A 20,042-nucleotide genomic window follows, 5' to 3' on the forward strand; every position below is an offset into this window, starting at 1 on the left:
AAACTATTTCTTGTTATCTCTGGTCATCTGTACAATCCTTTATAGCATGTAAAGCTTAAATCCCATTTAAAGGACAAATATTGGGCAGAGTGAACTATACAAGTCTTTATTATATAACCCCAGTTCCAAAAATGTTGAAGTAAATGTGCCATTTTAAGGAAAAGTAAATGAAAGTAACTTTTGGCAATATAGTGTATGTGTACAATAAGTACAGCATGGGACTCAGAACACAACCCTGAGGAGCTCCAGTGCTGAGGGTGAGGGGGGATGAGGTGTGTTTGCTCACCCATACAGCTTGTGGTCTGTCAAGAAGTTGGCGATCCAATGACACAGGGGCTGGCTGAGTCCCAGAACTTAGAGGTGACTGTAGAGGGAATTATGGTGTTGAATGTTGAGCTATAGTCCACAAACAGTATTTTCATTACCATTTCTTAAGTCCAGGTAGCTCATTTTTGTGTGGAGAAGATGTTTAACGGCATCCTCAGTAGACCGGTTTTGTCGGTAAGTGAACTGTACTGTGGATCCAGAGTGATCCAGTAGTGAAGCATTTGTCTTCAGCAAAAAGTTGTAATTATAAAAGACCAATAGAGCGGTCGGTCTGAGATAATTATTTCAAAACTAAGACCTACTAAGAAATAAGTATTAGTCAAGATTAAGGCTTATATAGTCAAGTTTATTTCCAAAGCGCTTTTCACAACAGACATTGTCTCAAAGCAGCTTTACAGAAATCAACAGTTAAGGTGAATGGTGTGTATTTATCCCTGATGAGCAGCCATGGCGACTGTGGCAAGGAAAAACTCCCTTAGATGTTATGAGGAAGAAACCTTGAGAGGAACCAGACTCAAAACGGGAACCCATCCTCATTTGGGTGACATCAAGAGTTTGAACATAAATCTTTCAACAATATAGGGTGTAATCTGAGTTCGATCAAGACAAATGTTTTAAGACTGTCAAAAGCAAAATGAGCTAGGTGGCAAGTTTAAGTCAAAATAAACTTAAGACAATATTAAACAGCGAGGCAAGTTTTAATCAAGAGAGAAATAGGAAGCTGGGTCAATATCAAGATAAAGTGTCAAAACTGTGTGTGTGCTCAGTCTATATCAAAAAGTAAGAACAAGTACACAAGAAGAGGAAGGTAGGTCTGTTAAGACCTACAGGAAATCAAGTATGAGTCAAAACCATTACCGACAGGAAATCTTGTCAGACCTAGGCAAAACAGAGATCAACAGGGGGTGACGTCAAGACCACCAGGGACGAATTGAAGTTGATGCAAAATCGTATCAAAGATGACAAGAATGGCAAAAAAAAAAGGGAAAAAACGCATCTCAAATTTACACCATCTCAGTAGAGCAGGAACGACTAAACATGTAGAACAATTTAAACATCAGTACTTCAATAAAAGCAGAGACATCACTCTATAGGAGACATCAGAAGGACTGCAGGAAAGGAAGGAAAGCCTCATGGAGTTCATCACTGCCCTCTGAAACACTGTGCTCATGGGCGTGGCTTTCACAAAGATTCTGTCCAATCGGTTGTTACTTGAATATGATTAGGCCACACCCACAGGACCCAATCACGCCTTGTTTGTTTGTAGTAGCCAGTCGTTCTGAGCAGGAAATAGTGTCCGAGTGCTTCCGAGCTGCTCAATAATTTCCTTCAAACTTGTTACGGTTGAATATATATTTTATTGTATGATCAGTGTTAAATATACATGATTATATAGGGTAGTTTAGATAATGATTATGGGACATCCAGGGTCCGGGAACCGATGCGCCTTAGTTGCGCGTTTCTTTACTTTTTCTCTTTTACTTTGTAAAACATTTCTCATCTCGGCGCTGAATTTCAATTCAGTTAATGTAGATGTGGATCTCTTTCGTGTGGCCCGAAAAGTGGACAAAAGGTTTTTGTCTGTGACTATAGATGCGAGTTTGATGGCGGAGGAGAAGTTCATGTATCTTCTGGGGTGAGTGTCAGTTAAAGCGCATGATTCAAAGCCATGCTGCTGTTAATGAGGAATAATTCTTACACATCTGTGTGTCCAGTCTCACCTAAAACACAGATTTTTAGGAGATCCATCAACCATTTTTTACCAGATCTTTCAGGATTCCTTGCTTTTCGTTGTCCAATTTGTTTACTATTGCTTCAGAATATGCCTTCTGTCTGGTTCAGATGCGAGATGTGATTATTTCTTTAATCCAGTTGAATAAAATTTGGTTGATGTGGAAGAATTGTCACAAAAACAACTGGATTTTATTTTGGGGTTCATCAGAATAGTTAAATTGAACACGAGATTTATGTGATTAGTTCATTCTGTGCACAGGCAATGATTACTGCAAAAAATACTTATTATTGCAATGTATACAATTCATTTTTTACATTATATATACATGATGTAAAGTTCTGACATTCTGGGTTTTAAAAAGCATTTAATATTTTACCATATGTTCAGTTCAGTCAGTGCATTATATGTGCTTTCACACTGCACAAGTTAAACATTGAACACACCTTTCCTTCCTTGTGTGGTTTTTACCTTTACTGCTGAAGGAATAAAGGAATAAAGGAAATACAGCAACACAAAGAAAGTAAACACATCTTAAATCTTTCAGTGTAAAAGTGAATATATTGTGTTTTGTGTGGAGATTTTCTTCAGCTTTTTAACCTGCTGCTTAACTCAGGTGAACATCGCACTTTTAATGGTGCAGGTTATACGGATTATGAAAATAGCTCAGAAAAGCAACAGAGTCTCTCAGCTCCTACACCTTTTCCATAAACGACAACTCAGCATACGTGATCTATATACACAAAAGTATTGGGACACTTGACCTTTTTTCTGGCTATGTGGTTCTAATCCAAACTGGTGCTACAAAATTGTAGGTCCACAGTTGTATAGGGTGTTTTTGGATGTAGTAACATTATATTAAACTAGGAGACCCAAACCCTTTCTACCATGACAATACTGCTGTGCACAAAGTGAGCTCCAGGAAGATATGGTTTACACGGGTTGGAGTGGAAGATCTTTAGTGGCCTGCTATAGATCTATGACTTCAATCTGGAATGAATTGGAACACTTATTGCATCCCAGACCTCCTCACCGTACATCAGTACCTGACTTCCCCCCAGCACACTCCAAAATCGAATCCTTCCGAAAAGAGTGCCGGTTATTACAATGGAAAATGGGGACTAAATGTGGAAAGTACATACGAATGTTATGGTCAGGTGTCCACAAACGTTTTTCCATATAGTGTATCTAACATTAAGGTTGTTGTTAATGTAATCTCTAGGCTTATGTGCTATAACATTCTCATTTTATTTTATTTATTTATTTGTGATCTTTAAACAACACACTAACATATCTGATGTTTCAGGTCTCCAAAACTGAGGACCCTTGCCAATGCTTTGACTCCTGCATTTTTACGCTTTGGAGGAACTCAACAAGATTTTATGAAGTTTATACCACCGAGTGAATTTTATATACCAAAAAGCTACAGTGGAGATTCTCGTTCTCATTCAGGTACTCATCACATTTTTGGCATAGTTTCAGATTGCTCGATAGTCATGTGATCTCTTCCGCATGACTCTAACTTTGTTTAGTTAGCAAACAAAAAGGGGAGATTTGAACAGTAACTCATGTACACTGAGTACAACTGAAGTAGACAGAGTACAACTCTCTTTTTTTTCTTTGTTTTGTCAATGCAATTCTGTGCATTGGCCATGTTTTTTACTGTGTGTGTGTGTGTGTGTGTGTGTGTGTGTGTGTGTGTGTGTGTGTGTGTGTGTGTGTGTGTGTGTGTGTGTGTGTGTGTGTAGGGATATTAAGCTGAGGTGCAATGTAATCAAGCCAGACTAGTTTCTTAGTGGATTTAAGTATATTTAGCATTGCTTTAATTTCATTACTCTTTTTCCAAACAGATCTGTCACACATAGTCACATACTTGCTTTTTTTTCCTTTTTTTTTCCAGGCATCTACAGATAGTTAAATACAATTCAAAATGTGACAAAAGAAATGTGTTCATTCTTTTAAGGTTTCTGCATTTTACTTTTGATTGGCTTTTTGTACACTAATTTGCATATGCAGTGTCTATTATCAATATTAGTTTAGAATGATTCATTTAATTTTGAATTAACAGACGGTGGTCTTGTGTGTGTGTGTGTGTGTGTGTGTGTATATAAACACATACATGAATTAAACAGAAGGGATGGATAGATATGTATGACATATATATTCCAGTCCAGAGTTAGATCGGCTCGGTCCAGGAAAAAATCACTAGTGCAAGTAATGCAAATAATAGTGAATAATTCAGAATGATTGTAAATAATAGTTGTGCAGTGAAGAAAGCGAAATAGATTATATATATATATATATATATATATATATATATATGTATATACAGTATATTGTAACTTTAGTTTGATGCAGTTGTAGATTTTTGGTTAAGACATTGAATTGCTGACCATAAATCCCATGGGGTCATTTCTTCTATTGCAATGCACTCACTTGCATAAAAGTGATAAATAAAACCATAAAATTATTAAACTGACAGTGAATAGGTTTAGTTGCTTCATTGCAGAAATCTTGGACATGCCTATTTTGGGATTCTTTTTGTAGGAACTGCTTGTAGAAAATTTGAGCTGCCACCAGTGCTGGAGGAAAAGCTGAAGCGAGACTGGGCGTTACAGGCATTATTCTTACGCCAGGAGGATGTGCAGAGAAAATACAAGCAAGTAAAGTTTTCTGGTAAGCAGGTCAACCCTCTGCATTCTGCCACCACATGAGTTTCTATAAAATTTTAAAGGTATAGCCACAATCTACAATGGCACTATGACTGCTGTATATACTAATAAAAATATAAATGTGAATGCTAAGAAAATGTCTTTCATAAAATATAAATAAAGATTGTGCATTCTGGGTTTAAGACATGGACCTGAAAAGGAACAGACAATTGTTAAATTTCCATACCTTTTTTTTTTTTTTTTTAACCATTTCTGTTATTTCTAACTTGTTAAAAAATATTTTGTAAAATTATTCGAAATGATCATCCAAGCACTGGAGCTCATTCTAATTCAGTGTTTGTTGCTCATATTTCAAAATTCAAACAGATATACAGCAGTATTGAGTTATGTTTTAGTCAGCTTTTTTCAGGAGAAAAGAAACTGCAGAAGCTTCATTTTAGCTGAAATAATAAAATATTTCTTACACATCACACACTTTAACAAGGACATGTGGGTGTCTGAAGCACAGCACTGTCATCATTTTTACCCACAAGTAGAGCCATGCAATTTTTGCAGTTGGTCAAAGAGACATCTTTTACACACTCTGGCAGGGGAGCGTTCTAAAGTTTGGCGTTTTTAATTTTGTTGATGTAAAAATGTTACGGTGATGAGAAGATTTAGCTGGATTTAGAATAAAGGAGAAGAGAACTGTGTATATTTCATTGTTGCGTGTTGACTTACTTTTCATTTTTACAGGACATGCAGTGGATCTGCTTTACTCGTTTGTAAATTGCTCGGGGTTGGAGTTGATCTTCGGATTAAATGCGCTACTACGAACTCCTGACAATGTCTGGGAGAGTCAGAATGCTGAGCTGCTGCTGAATTACTGCGAGCGACGACAGTATATCATGTCCTGGGAGCTGGGCAATGGTGAGACCAAGTATTTTTATTTTTGCTCAGAAAATTTACTTATTGCATTTTAAAGTGTTAGTAAAAGTTCTTAGCAGTACTACTTAAAGTATAAGTTCTTGTTGCCACACCAAAGTTAATTATTTTCCTCTAACAACTGCACTGAAATGTTGTATTCCTCTTATATAATAGTGTTTTTTTTTTTTTTCTACACGTTATAAGTTTATCTGTTTATAGGTGCATTTAATGTGGTTAGTCTTTGAGACAAATTCCTGTTATTATGTAGGTTACAGCATCTGTAAACTGTTTATTTTTTTTTTACTTTTTTAAAGTTAAAAAGAAAAGAAAAACACTTGAAAAGCTTGTAATGTTACAAGGATATTGCAAACCCCACTGTCAGGAAGATTTTCCCATGTTGGAAAACTTAAATTGACCTAAAATCCTACAGTTGAAAGGCACTGAAAGGAAAATGATAAGTTTTAGCATGTTTTTTAATCAGTTTGTTTGGTGCATCAACATATAAGTCCATATGAATGAGCTATTAGTATAGAAATAATAATATGTTAGTGTCAGACCTCAGCCTTTTAAGATTTCAGTTCCCAGCAGCCAACACAGCCTCTAAATATGGATGCCTTTGACTCAAACCCAACCACAGACACACTTACTCACCTTCAGTCTCCCTGCTATTGACAGACTACAGGAATCCACAATTACATGGTCAAACACACACACATAAAAAGGATACTCTCAAAAATGATGTGTGCACTCATTGTGAATTTTGTTCCTTGACTTTAACAAGCATAAAATGCTTCATTTTTATTTATAGGAACAAATTCAAACTTATTGTTCTGTTGGTTACACTTTTAGAACCCAACAGTTACGAGAAGAAAGCTGCGATCAGGCTAACCGGTTCCCAGTTGGGAGAGGATTTCCTCCATCTGCGTAACATCCTGCAGAAATCAGCACTGTACAATTCCTCGGGTCTGTACGGCCCAGATGTCAGTCAGCCACGAGACCATCGCAAAGACCTCCTTAATGGGTCAGACACCTGTGCTTTATTTAACTTGTTTATGGAGTGTAGCCTTATAATAAAATATGATTTAATATATGTAGAATAAAACAAACCTTCAAGACAAGAACAATTTTCCTAGAGCTGCCAACCATAGTTTGAACCTAAACCATTGGTTAGGAGCTCTTCTATTTTACATTTTATTATTTAAAGTTTTTAAAGTATTGAGTCTTTTTAATCTGAATGCAAATATGGAAAGTTTGACAGTTGTGTAGCTTTTCTTTTTAGGTTACTGATGTTACTGTTGCCAGCTGTGAAATGTATATAAATTAGAGTCTATCAATATGTCTGACCCAAAAAATGTCGGGTGTTGAGATATCATAATATACTGTTTTAGAGGGGCACAAAAAAAAGACTCTAAATATATGATGAAATAGGCCTATAAACTTTTCAAATAATTTCAATGAGATTTGGTAAGTGAATTAAAAAGCTATTTGCTATTCTGCGACAGTGACTGTAAACACATTTAACAGTCAAAGCATGTCAAAGCTAGAATCTGGAGTGTTCATGAATTCAAATGATAAAAAGACAGATGACGGTGCATTGTGATTACTGTAAAAGCCCATAAACTGTGCAGGATCTAAATTCCCATTTTCACAAGCAGAATTTAATTATTAAGTTCTGCAGTACAGAATTACCATATTTATTCAGAAAAGTCTGAGTGAAAGAATACCAGAACAAACTAGCAGGTGAGATTGAATCTAATAAAACAGCAAGTGAAAGATAGTATAATGTCTGAAAACTATTAAAGGGAAGCTAACCTAGTTATTGAAAGCTAGACTTACAAGCAAAATGTTTGCCGTGGCATCGGATTCAGGGTCTCAGAAAGAGTGCTGTCATTCAAGCAGGCTCAATAGAATATTCCACTTCACCCTTATGCTCATTGTGATCAGTAATTTTAGCTGCTCTTTGAAAATCTTAAGATTTTTAATACAACACTTAAATAATAAGTTTGATTGTGTACAATCAATGATGTAATATTTTTATGCATCATTTTAATCTTATGTAATACAATTTTACAATTATATAGTCTAAACATAAAGACTGATGTATGTTGCACACACCTTCCTTTAATGATTCTGTATATTTTTTGTAGATTTTTGGAGAGTGGAGCTAAGGCCATTGATGCATGTACCTGGCACCAGTACGTATCATGCACACTTAATCATGCATACGAGTTGGAATCAAAAGTACTTAATTTATCTACCTGTACACACCGTCACCTTCAAAATAGTCTTTTTGCACAACAATACAGCGTCTGGATCTAAGTGGTGGTGTCAAAACAGTAACCTTTTGAGCTGGACCTTCATCTTCAGTAGAAGGGTGAAGTCCTCAAGAGCCAAATCTGGCGAGTAGGGTGGGTGTGGAAGTGATATGATCTGGATTGCTCTCAGACGATCATCATGCACAAGTTGCTGAACGGTTTCAACATTTTTGTGGGTTGAGCTCGTTGAAGGTCTTTCTGTGTTCTGAGTGGCACATGCCCAGTTTCATGCAGAATTTCACGTGTGCTCTTTGTTCTAACTTACTGTCCGTGATTAAAATACAGATGTAGCAATGCACATGGTTAGAATAGTTAGCAGCGAAACCTTTTATACCACCTCGTACACACGCTCCTTTGTCTATACTTGTAAGGACATTCCGTTGATATAATTATTAATACCGATAATTACTGCTTTGCTACACCAAAATTAACCAGAATTTTTATTTTTGTTTATAAAAGCATTAGTTGTTTCCTCAAAAAATGTGGGGATCACATATATCCATATTTTTGGTTGTTTGTTTTTTATTCAAAGTATCAAAACATGCTTGCTTGTGCAGGTGTGCAAATGCAGGTTTGTACAGACCTGTTCTCCAATTTTGCTCCCATGCTAATTGTACTTGCATGTCTTTTTGTATTTGTTGTTAGCTATTATGTCAATGGCAGAGATGCATCTTTGGATGATTTTCTCGATCCCAAAGTGCTCGATATGCTGGCTGTTAAAACAGACAAGGTCCTCAAGGTAACACTGCTGACTTTATCCTGGTTATCCACATGATTGATGTGGTTAGTGATAACAGAGCTGCAAATCAAATATATTATGCTTGTAAATGTAGTTACGGAGCATCCACACCGCACTGATATTAGCAAAAAATATATTGTTGTGTTTCAAAAGCTTTTCTTGAAGTCTGCTGGGATTTCATTTAGCTGGCAGAATGACAATTGACTCTGTGTAAACAAATGAATTATGTAAGTCTGCAGTCTATAAGATTAGTCAGGACACTGTGGGGTTTCTGTGTTTAGAGTACTGTGACTCAGTTTAGCTGCCGGTGAACAGAACAATAGGAAAAGCAGGGGTTTGAGCCCCCTGCTATGAAATTCAACAACAATTTTAATCTTTTCACAAAAAAATTGGTACTGAGCTACTGCAACAAGCTTTTTTGATAGTAGTTTTAAAACAAACAAACAAAAACAAACTCTCAATAGATTTCTTCCATTTAAACATAGTAGGCTTAAAGAAATAAAATAATTTTATAAATGTTGTAATAATACTGTAATTTTAAAGCTTTGAATACTTTTTTGATATGAGAGAGCCATTAACCACTGCTTTGTAGTGTAACATCACAAATAACTAATTGTGGAAAACAGCATCCCAAAACAAGTAAAAATTCCATATTTTATTATTACATACAATACAATTTAATATCATACCTGTACATGGTTGTGCTAATCGGTTATCAATAATGGATTTAGTACTGGATTCATCTTTACTGGGAACTATGGCTTTGTCTTTCATTTAAAATGGCGTGGAGGCAAAAGAGCAAAATAGTTTACTGTCATAGAGAGGCATGTTATTGTAGCGAATTTAGGTCGCAAAAAGGAAAATATTTATAAGTAAGTATAACAGGTTATGTTTAACCATAAATATTTAAATGAAGTTTTAGAATTAACAATAATGGAATTAATTATACCAGTTATTTGGTCTGTTCATCCACCAAACAGACTGTATAATCTTTTATTAATTCTACAGAAGGGTTATCTCCCCGGCTATGAAAGACACGACCGCCCCTTTACTTTATACCGTACAAGTAATTTAGCATGAAGCAAGATCAAAATATTGCAGTGACTTTGAAATGTGAGCAGCACTAAGAGACAATCACTTAAAAATGCGGCGTTTAATGAATGAGACCACGCAACATAGAACTAAACTACACAAACATACATAAAAAGAAATGAAGAATATGTAGAGGGAGGAAGAGAAGGAAAAAGAAGAAAGAGAGAGAAAAGAAAGGAAGAAAAGGAATGGCAATTTTAATTTTTAATTGAACACAACCTAAATGAGAATCATCAAGAAATTCAAATTCACCTTATTAAAGGGGCTTGAGCTTAATCATGCACTTAAATAGTTGGTAAAACGGTTACTTTCATTGGCTTTGTTGCTAAAAACAGAGTCTGGATGTGGTAGACAAAAGGAGATTCTTGAAGAGTATGTTAGGATGGAGTTAGATGTTATGCCAAGTTCTCCTTAGGACAGAGTAGGAGAAGTTCTTGGAGGTAAAGCTTTCAAGAAGATCTGTCTCAAAGGGTTTGAGTCCCGTCTTGAGCGAGTTCTTGAGCAACTATTAGTGGGGGTTCGGGACATTTAAAGGTTCCCTAGCCACACCCATCTTTGGTGGAATGGCCAATGCCAGGTATGAACGTTTAGAGGGAGAAACTTTCTTTGTCTTCGTTTTGTGGCCTGTTTGCAGTTTTATGGTTGGTTTAGAGAACATATGAAGTTTTACTTAAAGTGTATTAAAAACAGTACGGTACACCTCATGGTCATATACAGTGGGTACGGAAAGTATTCAGACCCCCTTAAATTTTTCACTCTTTTTTATCTTGCAGCCATTTGCTAAAATCATTTAGGTTCATTTCTTTTCCTCATTAATGTACACATAGCACCCTATATTGACAGAAAAACACAGAATTGTTGACACTGTTGCAGATTTATTAAAAAAGAAAAACTAAAATATCACATGGTCCTAAGTATTCAGACCCTTTGCTCAGTATTTAGTAGAAGCCCCCTTTTGATCTAATACAGCCAGGAGTCTTTTTGGGAAGGATGCAACAAGTTTTTCACACCTGGATTCAGGGATCCTCTGCCATTCCTCCTTGCAGATCCTCTCCAGTTCTGTCAGGTTGGACGGTAAACGTTGGTGGACAGCTATTTTTAGGTCTCTCCAGAGATGCTCAATTGGGTTTAAGTCATTGCTCTGGCTGGGCCATTCAAGAACAGTCACAGAGTTGTTGTGAAGCCACTCCATCGTTATTTTAGCTGTGTGCTTAGGGTCATTGTCTTGTTGGAAGGTAAACCTTCAGCCCAGTCTGAGGTCCAAAGCACTGTGTAGAAGGTTTTCGTCCAGGATATCCCTGTGCTTGGCCGCATTCATCTTTCCCTTGATTGCAACCAGTCGTCCTGTCCCTGCAGGTGAAAAACACCCCCACAGCATGATGCTGCCACCACCATGCTTCATTGTTGAGACTGTACTGGACAGGTGATGAGCAGTGCCTGGTTTTCTCCACACATACCGCTTAGAATTAAGGCCAAAAAGTTCTATCTTGGTCTCATCAGACCAGAGAATCTTATTTCTCACCATCTTGGAGAACTCCATGCGGGTTTTCATGTGTCCTGCACTGAGGAGAGGCTTCCGTCGGGCCACTCTGCTATAAAGCCCCACTGGTGAAGGGCTGCAGTAATGGTTGACTTTCTACAACTTTCTCCCATCTCCTGACTGCATCTCTGGAGCTCAGCCACAGTGATCTTTGGGTTCTTCTTTACCTCTCTCACCAAGGCTCTTCTCCCCCGATAGCTCAGTTTGGCCGGTCGGCCAGCTCTAGGAATTGTTCTGGTCGTCCCAAACGTCTTCCATTTGAGGATTATGGAGGCCACTGTGCTCTTAGGAACCTTAAGTGCAGCAAAAAATTTTTTGGAACCTTGGCCAGATCTGTGCCTTGCCACAATTCTGTCTCTGAGCTCTTTAGGCAGTTCCTTTGACCTTAATGATTCTCATTTGCTCTGACATGCATTGTGATCTGTAAGGTCTTATATAAACAGGTGTGTGGCTTTCCTAATCAAGTCCAATCAGTATAATCAAAAATTTCTGGACTCAAATGAAGGTGTAGAACCATCTCAAGGATGATCAGAAGAAATGGAGAGCACCTGAGTTAAATATATGAGTGTCACAGCAAAGGGTCTGAATACTTAGGACCATGTGATATTTCAGTTTTTCTTTTTTAATAAATCTGCAAAAAGGTCAACAATTCTGTGTTTTTCTGTCAGTATGGGGAGCTGTGTGTACATTCATGAGGAAAAGAAATGAACATAAATGATTTTAGCAAATGGCTGCAATATAACAAAGAGTGAAAAATTTAAGGGGGTCTGAATACTTTCCGTACCCACTGTAACATGCACCATAATTTGAGGAATAGAGAGCAGATCATTTTGATATTAGGCATGAAAGAAAGAGACGGCATTAAAGCAGAGATACATTAATATATCAGGACATAAGCTTTTAAAGTGTAACTTGTGTTAATACAGAGTTATATTCTGGCATATAATATGCACCCTTGTTTGGAAAATAAAGAGCAGATCATTTTGCATGCAAAGATAAGACAGCATCACAGAAGAGATACATTAATAAACCTTTAAAGTGTAATTACTGTTGATACAGAGTTAAATGCAAGAATATAATAACCCCAATATAAGTGTAAACCGTGGGGCCCATTCTGTGATTGATATGCAGATGTAAAAGGCTAAAAGGAATGCCTGGGACAGGTAATCTAGCCGATACACAAAATTATCCTACCCAGATGTTACATTATACTCTCTGTTCCATTTTCTGATTTTGGTGTGTATAACTTGCGTAATATTTATGCAGTCAGAGTCAGGTCATGAATGCCTTGTGTTGAGTTTAATGTAAAGGTTATGTTGTTTAAACAGTGTGTGTCAGAGTAGCTGAAAAAAGCACACAATGGCCCACATTTAACGCAAAGCGGATGACAGTTATTTGGTGTAATCTGTTATTAGTGTGACAGGTTAAACCAAAGTTATATCACATAATATTATATAGTATAGAATTTTATATTGCTTTACATTTGTCTTTATGTAGATTGTTCATTCTCTGTCTCCTGGGAAAAAAGTGTGGCTTGGAGAAACAAGCTCAGCATATGGTGGAGGTGCAGCTGGTCTCTCTGACTCTTTTGTTGCTGGTTTTATGTGAGTATATGCATGTGTTTTGCTAAAATTTGTCTGTGTGGAAACTTTGTTAATACACTATATGGGACACCAGACAAATGTGTTTTTTCCCCTAAACTATCACCACAAACTTGAATTAGGAGACCCAAATTTGTTCCAGCATGGCAATGCTCCTGTGCACAAAGTAAGGTTTTAGGTTGGGAGATTTTAGCTTTCCTGCTTAAAGGCCTGTCCTCAACCCTATTGAAAACCTTCTCTTGAAAGCCTCCTCACCATAAATCACGATTTTGTGTCTAAATGAGCATACATCTCCACAAGCACACTAGTGGAACATCTTCACAGAAGTGTAGAGGTTATTATAACAGCAAATAGAGCTAAATGTTGAATGTTCAACAGGCACATACAAATCTTATAGTCAGCTGTCCATAAACTTTTGTCCATACAGTGTAGGTCAATAGTGAGGGAACAATTCGTTGTTTATTTTTTTCCCTCAAATATTTAATTAGGTTTTATGTATTACATTATAAACAAAGCTAAAAACAAGGATTTAGTGTAATGTGGTGTCTTTAAACAAGATCAGGCCATATCCAGGTCACATTTCAAGCTCATTTTACAGCTTACAAACACTTATTAAAAAATGAACACTGTTTACAGTTGAATTGACTGAGAAATCTATATTGGAAATACAAGGTTTGTGTTATGATTAATTTACAATAGTATATTTCTTTTAAAAAAAATTAAAATTCTTTTAAAGAAAATTAAGAATATACTAAGAAAATAAAAATGATAAAATTTAAAATAACTTTTTTTCTTTTTTTTTTTTTTTTTTTTTTTGTTTGTTTTTTTTTTTTTGTAAAGTTAGGTGAATAAAATATAAAATAGGATTATATAATTGGGAAGCTACTACCTAGTAGTAATTAAAGGCCTCCAACTGTTTTCTTTTCTTTGTTTTTTTTTTTTTATTATGTGGCCACAAAATCCCAGAGGCATTATGTACAAATAGTAAAAGTTTAAAGAAAGCATGTATGGTTTAGCAAAATTTGCAAACACTTGCACTCTACTGGATTTAGTAGATATATTCTACAAAGCATTTACAAAATAAAAATTTGTAATATATCTATATGCTGTTCAGTACTACTAAGTACTACTAACACTAAAAGTTGCATTGTGATTGGGGAGATTTGTGTTTATTAAGTCACAAGAGCAGTCAGTGATATCAGGCAACACATTTAGTGTTCCAGTTTTAAATGTGTTCAGTGGCATTGAGGTCGGAGATGGACAATTAAAAGTTTTCCCACACCAACCTTCAATTATATACAACTGTGTTCTTTTAATTTAATTGTAACAGTTCAGGGAAGATCTACATGTTGGTTGAATATGTTTATATTTGTTATAAATGTATACTTAATAAATCCTTGTGTGTTTGGTTCATAAAGGTGGTTGGATAAACTCGGTCTCTCAGCTAAGCTGGGGTTGGACGTGGTCATGAGACAGGTGTTAATTGGCTCTGGGACGTACCACCTTGTGGATAATAATCTTGATCCACTTCCGGTAGGTTACTTGCTGCTCAGGCCACATAAACATTAATTACCATATTGTTTGGATTATTAATTTATACGAATTTACACTGAAGCATGAGGTGATTTTTTTTATATGTAAAATGCAGCTTTATTATTTATAAAAAAAATTATTTATTTATTTATAATACTGTATAATACAATCTGCATGTAAATTAATGTCAGCATCCCCAAGTGGTGTGATTTATTTTAGTGTGTTCTGTTAGTGCTGGTAGTTCAGCGATATTTAACACTAAAGCATAATTAGCTTCTGTTTGGATACTGACATGCATTTTTTAAGATTTAGTATAACTGTTATATAAAGTTATTATAGTAACAGTATTGATGATAATAATAATAATAATAATAATAATAATAATAATAATAATAATAATAATAATAACACTAATTCCTGGTGTTATTATGCCATTCCAGAATTGATGACCCATGGAGAATTTTTAAAGATTGTATACCCTAAGGATAAAATGAAAATGAAGAGACCAACAATTATTTTTATAGATTTTTTTTATATTTAATTATATTATATATAATTATATATTAATTATATATAATTCTAAAATAATGTCATCTTTACTGCTCAACAGTTGAAGGAGTTTTTGCCCTGTCTATACCATGCTACCAGAACACCTTTTCCACAAAATAACTAAGGCATTTAAAAACAAAAAACATTATTTTGCAGAAAAAACACTGAGCAAAATTAGAGAACAACAATGACTGTAGCATGGAAAAAGATTACAACAAAATTTTCTGAAGGTTACAACAGTCAGCAATTAGTAGGAAGTGTACAGGCCTCTGCTCTGAATGACTTCAGCACATCTGCGGCCACAGGACAGCACTAGTCTCTCACACTGCTCTGGTGTGATTTTGGTCCACTCTTCTTCCAGTCTCCTCCACAGTTCGGTGACTGTAGTGTGTTTCTTGGCCATAACTTTGTCGCCAAGGATTTTCCAGAGGTTCTCTATTGGGTTGAGATCAGGACTCTGGGCAGGCCATGTCATTATTTCAGTGTTTTCAGTTTCAAGGAACTGCTTTACCCGTTTTGCTGTGTGACATGGAGCGTTGTCCTGCATGAACACTGCGGGCTGATTGGGTGATGAACGCAGGAAAGGAACAATATGCTGTTGAAGAAGGTTCTGATAAACATTTGCATTTACCATGTAGCTGTATAAGAGTCCCAACTCCTGCTGCAGAAAACATGCCTTAAACCATCACACTTCCTTCTCCACTTTTCACTGACTTCTTTACACACTTTGGGTTCAGTCTTTCTCCAGTTTGTCACCGAACATAATGTTTCTCATCGGACCCAAATAAATTAAACTTGCTTTCATCACTGAAGTGAACTTTGGACCAGTTCTTCTCTGTCCACACAACATGCTACTTAGCAAAGCTTAGTCTAGCCTTTTGATTCTTTCTGCTAATGAGAGGTTTGGTCACTGCAGAGTGGGTTTTCAGTCCAAATGCTCTTAAACGTCGGGACACTGTATGACGAGACAGATCCTTACCCTGTTCAGCGCTGAAATGGTGAGCAATTCCAGCTGCAGTGTGGAAACGATTGCCCATTGAGATTCTTCACAGTATCCTGTCCTCTCTTGTATTTGTCTTCCGTGGACGACCAGCCTTCTTGGCAGACTTGAATGAGTTTGTGATGTAAAGATTCAATATTCTTGAAATCACAAATTTGGAACGACCAACTTGTCTTGCTATGGCTGATAGGGTCATCCCTTTGGCCTTCATCTGGACAACCTGCTGCCGGAGGCTTTCAGTCACTTTAGAACGGCCCACCATCTTGCAAAGTCAGTGAAACTGAAAGTTAGGCTGCCAGTTAAATAGGGGTTGACAGATAATCAAGGAAATTAGCACCAGGTACCAGATTAACACCAATAACTGGGAGGTATCTGAAAGTGTTCTCTAATTTTGATCAGTGTGTTTTCTGCAAAATAATGGTTGTTTTTTTTATCCCTTAGTTAATTTGTGGAAAAGGTGTTCTGGTAGCATGGTATAGACAGGACAAAAACTCCTTCAACTGTTGAGCAGTGAAGATGACATTATTTCAGAATTGTTCAATTGTTTATAAATTGTTCTCTAATTTTGATCGCCAGTGTACATTATAATTTGCCACATCATAGACTCATTTACTATGAGTTTACAATGTCATGCAGTATGACGTCTGAATCAGGGCTTTTAACTGAATGACTGTGTGTTTGTGGCAGGATTATTGGCTTTCGCTTTTGTATAAAAGACTCGTAGGACCTGAAGTGCTGAAAATACAGGTTCTGCCAAGTTCAACAAATAAGCAACTCTTACGGGTGTATCTTCATTGCACCAACAAAGAAAGGTACAACATTCTGAGCCTCCACTATGAACTTTCTGTTGAGCTGTACACACACCAGGCTGTCCAAGAATTAAGGATTAAAAACATGACTGGGTGGTTTATACATTTTTTGTATTTATTTTACAAAAGGTTTACACCTTCTTACACCTTCTTACTTCTTCTAACCAATCCAAAATTAAAATAAAATAAGGAATGTTCTGTTCTCCTCAGTTCTAGTTACAGAAAAGGTGCGGTCACTTTGTTCGCCTTAAATCTGAGCAAAAAGCAAATGGTTATCCAGCTGCCGGCACTAATCTTCAACAGCACAGTGGAAGTATTTGTGCTTCAGTCAGCTGAGGCAGGCATAGATGGCCTCCGCTCCAGGTGATGTTCCAGACACTAGTGCATTTCTCATTTTGTGTGTGTTCATGATTGATCTCTGTTCTGTCATTTCAATTCCACAACCCAAAATGTGGGTGACCTAGCAACAAGGAAGAATAAAAAGACTTTCATTTGGTTTACAGACACAGTGATGGCATGCCAGTTGACTTTACATTTTAATCTTTTAATTTAATACTAAAATAAGTCAGGGAACAGACACTTTTTGTGTCAAATGAGCAAATATATAAAAATCACACTGTTTTTAATATGAACATTTGTTTGGCATTGTCAGCTACATCAGTATTGACTGGCTGCTCACCCAATTACCAAAATACACGGTAGTTATCTTTCTGTAGGTCTATTGCCTGTTCCAATATTCTGGCTTATATCTGCTAAATACTTTGTATTATTTTTATTTTAAATAGCATTAATTTGTCTTTTATTAATTTATTACTATGAGTAACCAGAAAAAAACTGAATTTACCTGATTTAAGTGTAAAAGTGTGGGATGTAATTAATCTTTTTGGAATTTATTGCTTACTTAATGCTTCTTCTTCTTCTTTCGGCTGCTCCCATTAGTGGTTGCCACATTGGATCATCCGTCTCCATACTACTCTGTCCTCTACATCCTTTTTCAAACAAACTACCTGCATGTCTTCCTTCACTACATCCTTAAACCTCCTTCTTGGTCTTCCTCTTTTCCTCCTTCCTGGTGTCTTCATCCTCATGGCTCCATCCTCATCCTCATGGGGTACTGATATAACCCATGTCCCTCCTCTGCACATGTCCAAACCATCTCAATTGCGCCTCGCACACCTTGTCTCCAAAACGTCCTACATGCACCGCCCCTGTAATAAACTAATTTCTAATGCTGTCCATCCTCGTCACTCCCAACGAAAACCTCAACATCTTCAGCTCTGCTACCTCCAGCTCCACCTCCTGTTTTTTAGTCAATGCCACTGTCTCTAAACCATACAACATCGCAGGTCTCACCACAGTCCTATAAACTTTCCCTTTCACTCTTGCAGATACCCTACTATCACAAATCACTCCTGCCACTCTTCTCCACCCACTCCACCCTGCCTGCACTCTTTTCTTCACTTCTCTAACACACTCTCCATTACTCTGCACTGTTGACCCCAGGTACCTAAACTCATCCACATTCACCACCTCCTTTCTCCCACTGACTTGCATTCTCCTTCTCTCCAGCACATACCTCCATTTCTTCAGGCTCCTTTTAACCTGCTCCCTTACTTAATGCATAAGTAAAAAATAAAAAATAAACAATATCAGTTAGTGTTCTAGTTCATTTCAAAGGTGTGCAGTGGGGTTGAGATCAGTGCTCTAATCAGGGCTTGACATTGACAAACCATGTCTTCATAGAGCTCACAAAGACGTTTTAGACACATAGTATGTTCATCTTCTGTGCATGCATGACTTACAGGTCAGGAGGTATGAACTTGGTTTTTATTTGCCTTTGGCACGTTTAGTAATTGTTCTTTTTGGATTAAACCATTTTAATCTGCAGGTCTGTCAGGATGAACGGTGATGTGCTGAAGATGGTAGATGAGAGAACTCTTCCACCACTGCAGGGAGTTGAACTTCCTCCTGTGGAACATCTCAACCTTCCAGCTCTATCCTTTGCATTTTACGTGCTGAAACAAGCTGCTTCTCCTGTGTGCTGAGGATTTTATTCTGAAAGTTTACTGAAAATTTTGACTTGAATCTAAAAATTGCACTGGGAATATTTATTTATTTTGATTTATATGTTACCTTGATATATATACAAACAAGGTAGCATCAGCAGAATACAGAACATCATGCAAGTTCTGCTAATACTCAAATATCAGATTGGAGGAAAACGTGACCTAAGTGACTGTTGACTGTGGCATTTTTTTCACGCACTGCTAATTCTTTGTTACACCTCAAATAATTATTTTTGATACAAGTGAAAGTGAAGCTGCTTTTTTGCTCTGTCTTGTGCAATATTAATAATTTTTTTTTAATTGTGTTGATGTCAAAACGAGACCAGATGGAATTCTATTTTACTTACCAAATTACAAGGATTTATTATACTATTAAATGAAATATTTTGCATCAAAATCAATTTGGTATTATTAATTGTAATTATGTATGTTTTCTTTGGCTACCTGTTCATTTAACTGTTTTTAGAAAGTAGCGTTTTAGCCTTTTTTTTTTTAGTATTTTTTTCTATCACGGAGGTCAAATAATGCTAGATTCTGAAAAGTGCCATACAGGATCTGGTTATTCTACAATATCTAATTTCAGCAACAATTTTAGTATATCTTCTCAAGGGACAATACTATATAAATGAAAGTTGGATATATTTTAGAGTTTATACAGCGGTACAGATTTACTGTTATCTGAAAAAATAACTAAACATAGTCATTATTGTTAAAATAACTGCCAACAAACGTGAATACACCCTGGGGAAACCTGTCAAAAATATGTCCGAAGTGTCGATATTTTGTGTGAGCACCAGTGTTATCCCACACTGCCTTAATCCTCCTGGGCATGGAATTAACCAGAGCTGCACAGGTTGTTGCTGGGTTCCTCTTCCACTCCTCCATAATGACATCATGGCGCTGCTGAATGTTAGACACATGGAACTTTTCCACCTTCTGCTTGAAGATCCCCACAGGTGCTCAATAGGGTTCAGGTCTGGAGACATACTTGGCCACTCAATCAGCTTCAGCTTCCTCAGCAAGGCAGTTGTCATCATGGCGGTGTGTTCAGTGTCGTTATTATTTTGGAAAACTGCCTTTTGGCCCAGTTCCTGAAGGGAGGGGCATCAGGTTCTGCTTCAGAATTTCACAGTACATGTTGGAATCCATGTTTCCCTCAAT

General features: G+C 36.7%; 1 protein-coding gene across 2 annotated transcripts; it reads left to right on the forward strand.

Moving 5' to 3' along the window:
• The first annotated feature begins 1,547 nt into the window (after positions 1-1,547).
• On the forward strand, positions 1,548-19,278 carry hpse (heparanase). 2 transcript variants are annotated; one of them, XM_083565174.1, is made up of 12 exons: positions 1,548-1,963; positions 3,366-3,511; positions 4,607-4,735; positions 5,467-5,640; positions 6,487-6,658; positions 7,785-7,832; positions 8,598-8,691; positions 12,821-12,927; positions 14,343-14,457; positions 16,694-16,818; positions 17,026-17,178; positions 18,704-19,278. In XM_083565174.1, the coding sequence occupies exons 1-12, from the start codon at positions 1,737-1,739 to the stop codon at positions 18,858-18,860; spliced, it is 1,647 nt and encodes a 548-aa protein (XP_083421300.1). In that variant the 5' UTR covers positions 1,548-1,736; the 3' UTR covers positions 18,861-19,278. The 2 variants fall into 2 exon arrangements, with proteins under 2 accessions (XP_083421300.1, XP_083421299.1); XM_083565173.1 differs by lacking the exon at positions 7,785-7,832 and having other exon boundaries at positions 1,587-1,963.
• Positions 19,279-20,042: the final 764 nt, after the last annotated feature.

Source organism: Silurus aristotelis (genome assembly GCF_946808225.1).
Source record: "Silurus aristotelis genome assembly, chromosome: 16".
Lineage (NCBI taxonomy): Eukaryota > Metazoa > Chordata > Actinopteri > Siluriformes > Siluridae > Silurus > Silurus aristotelis.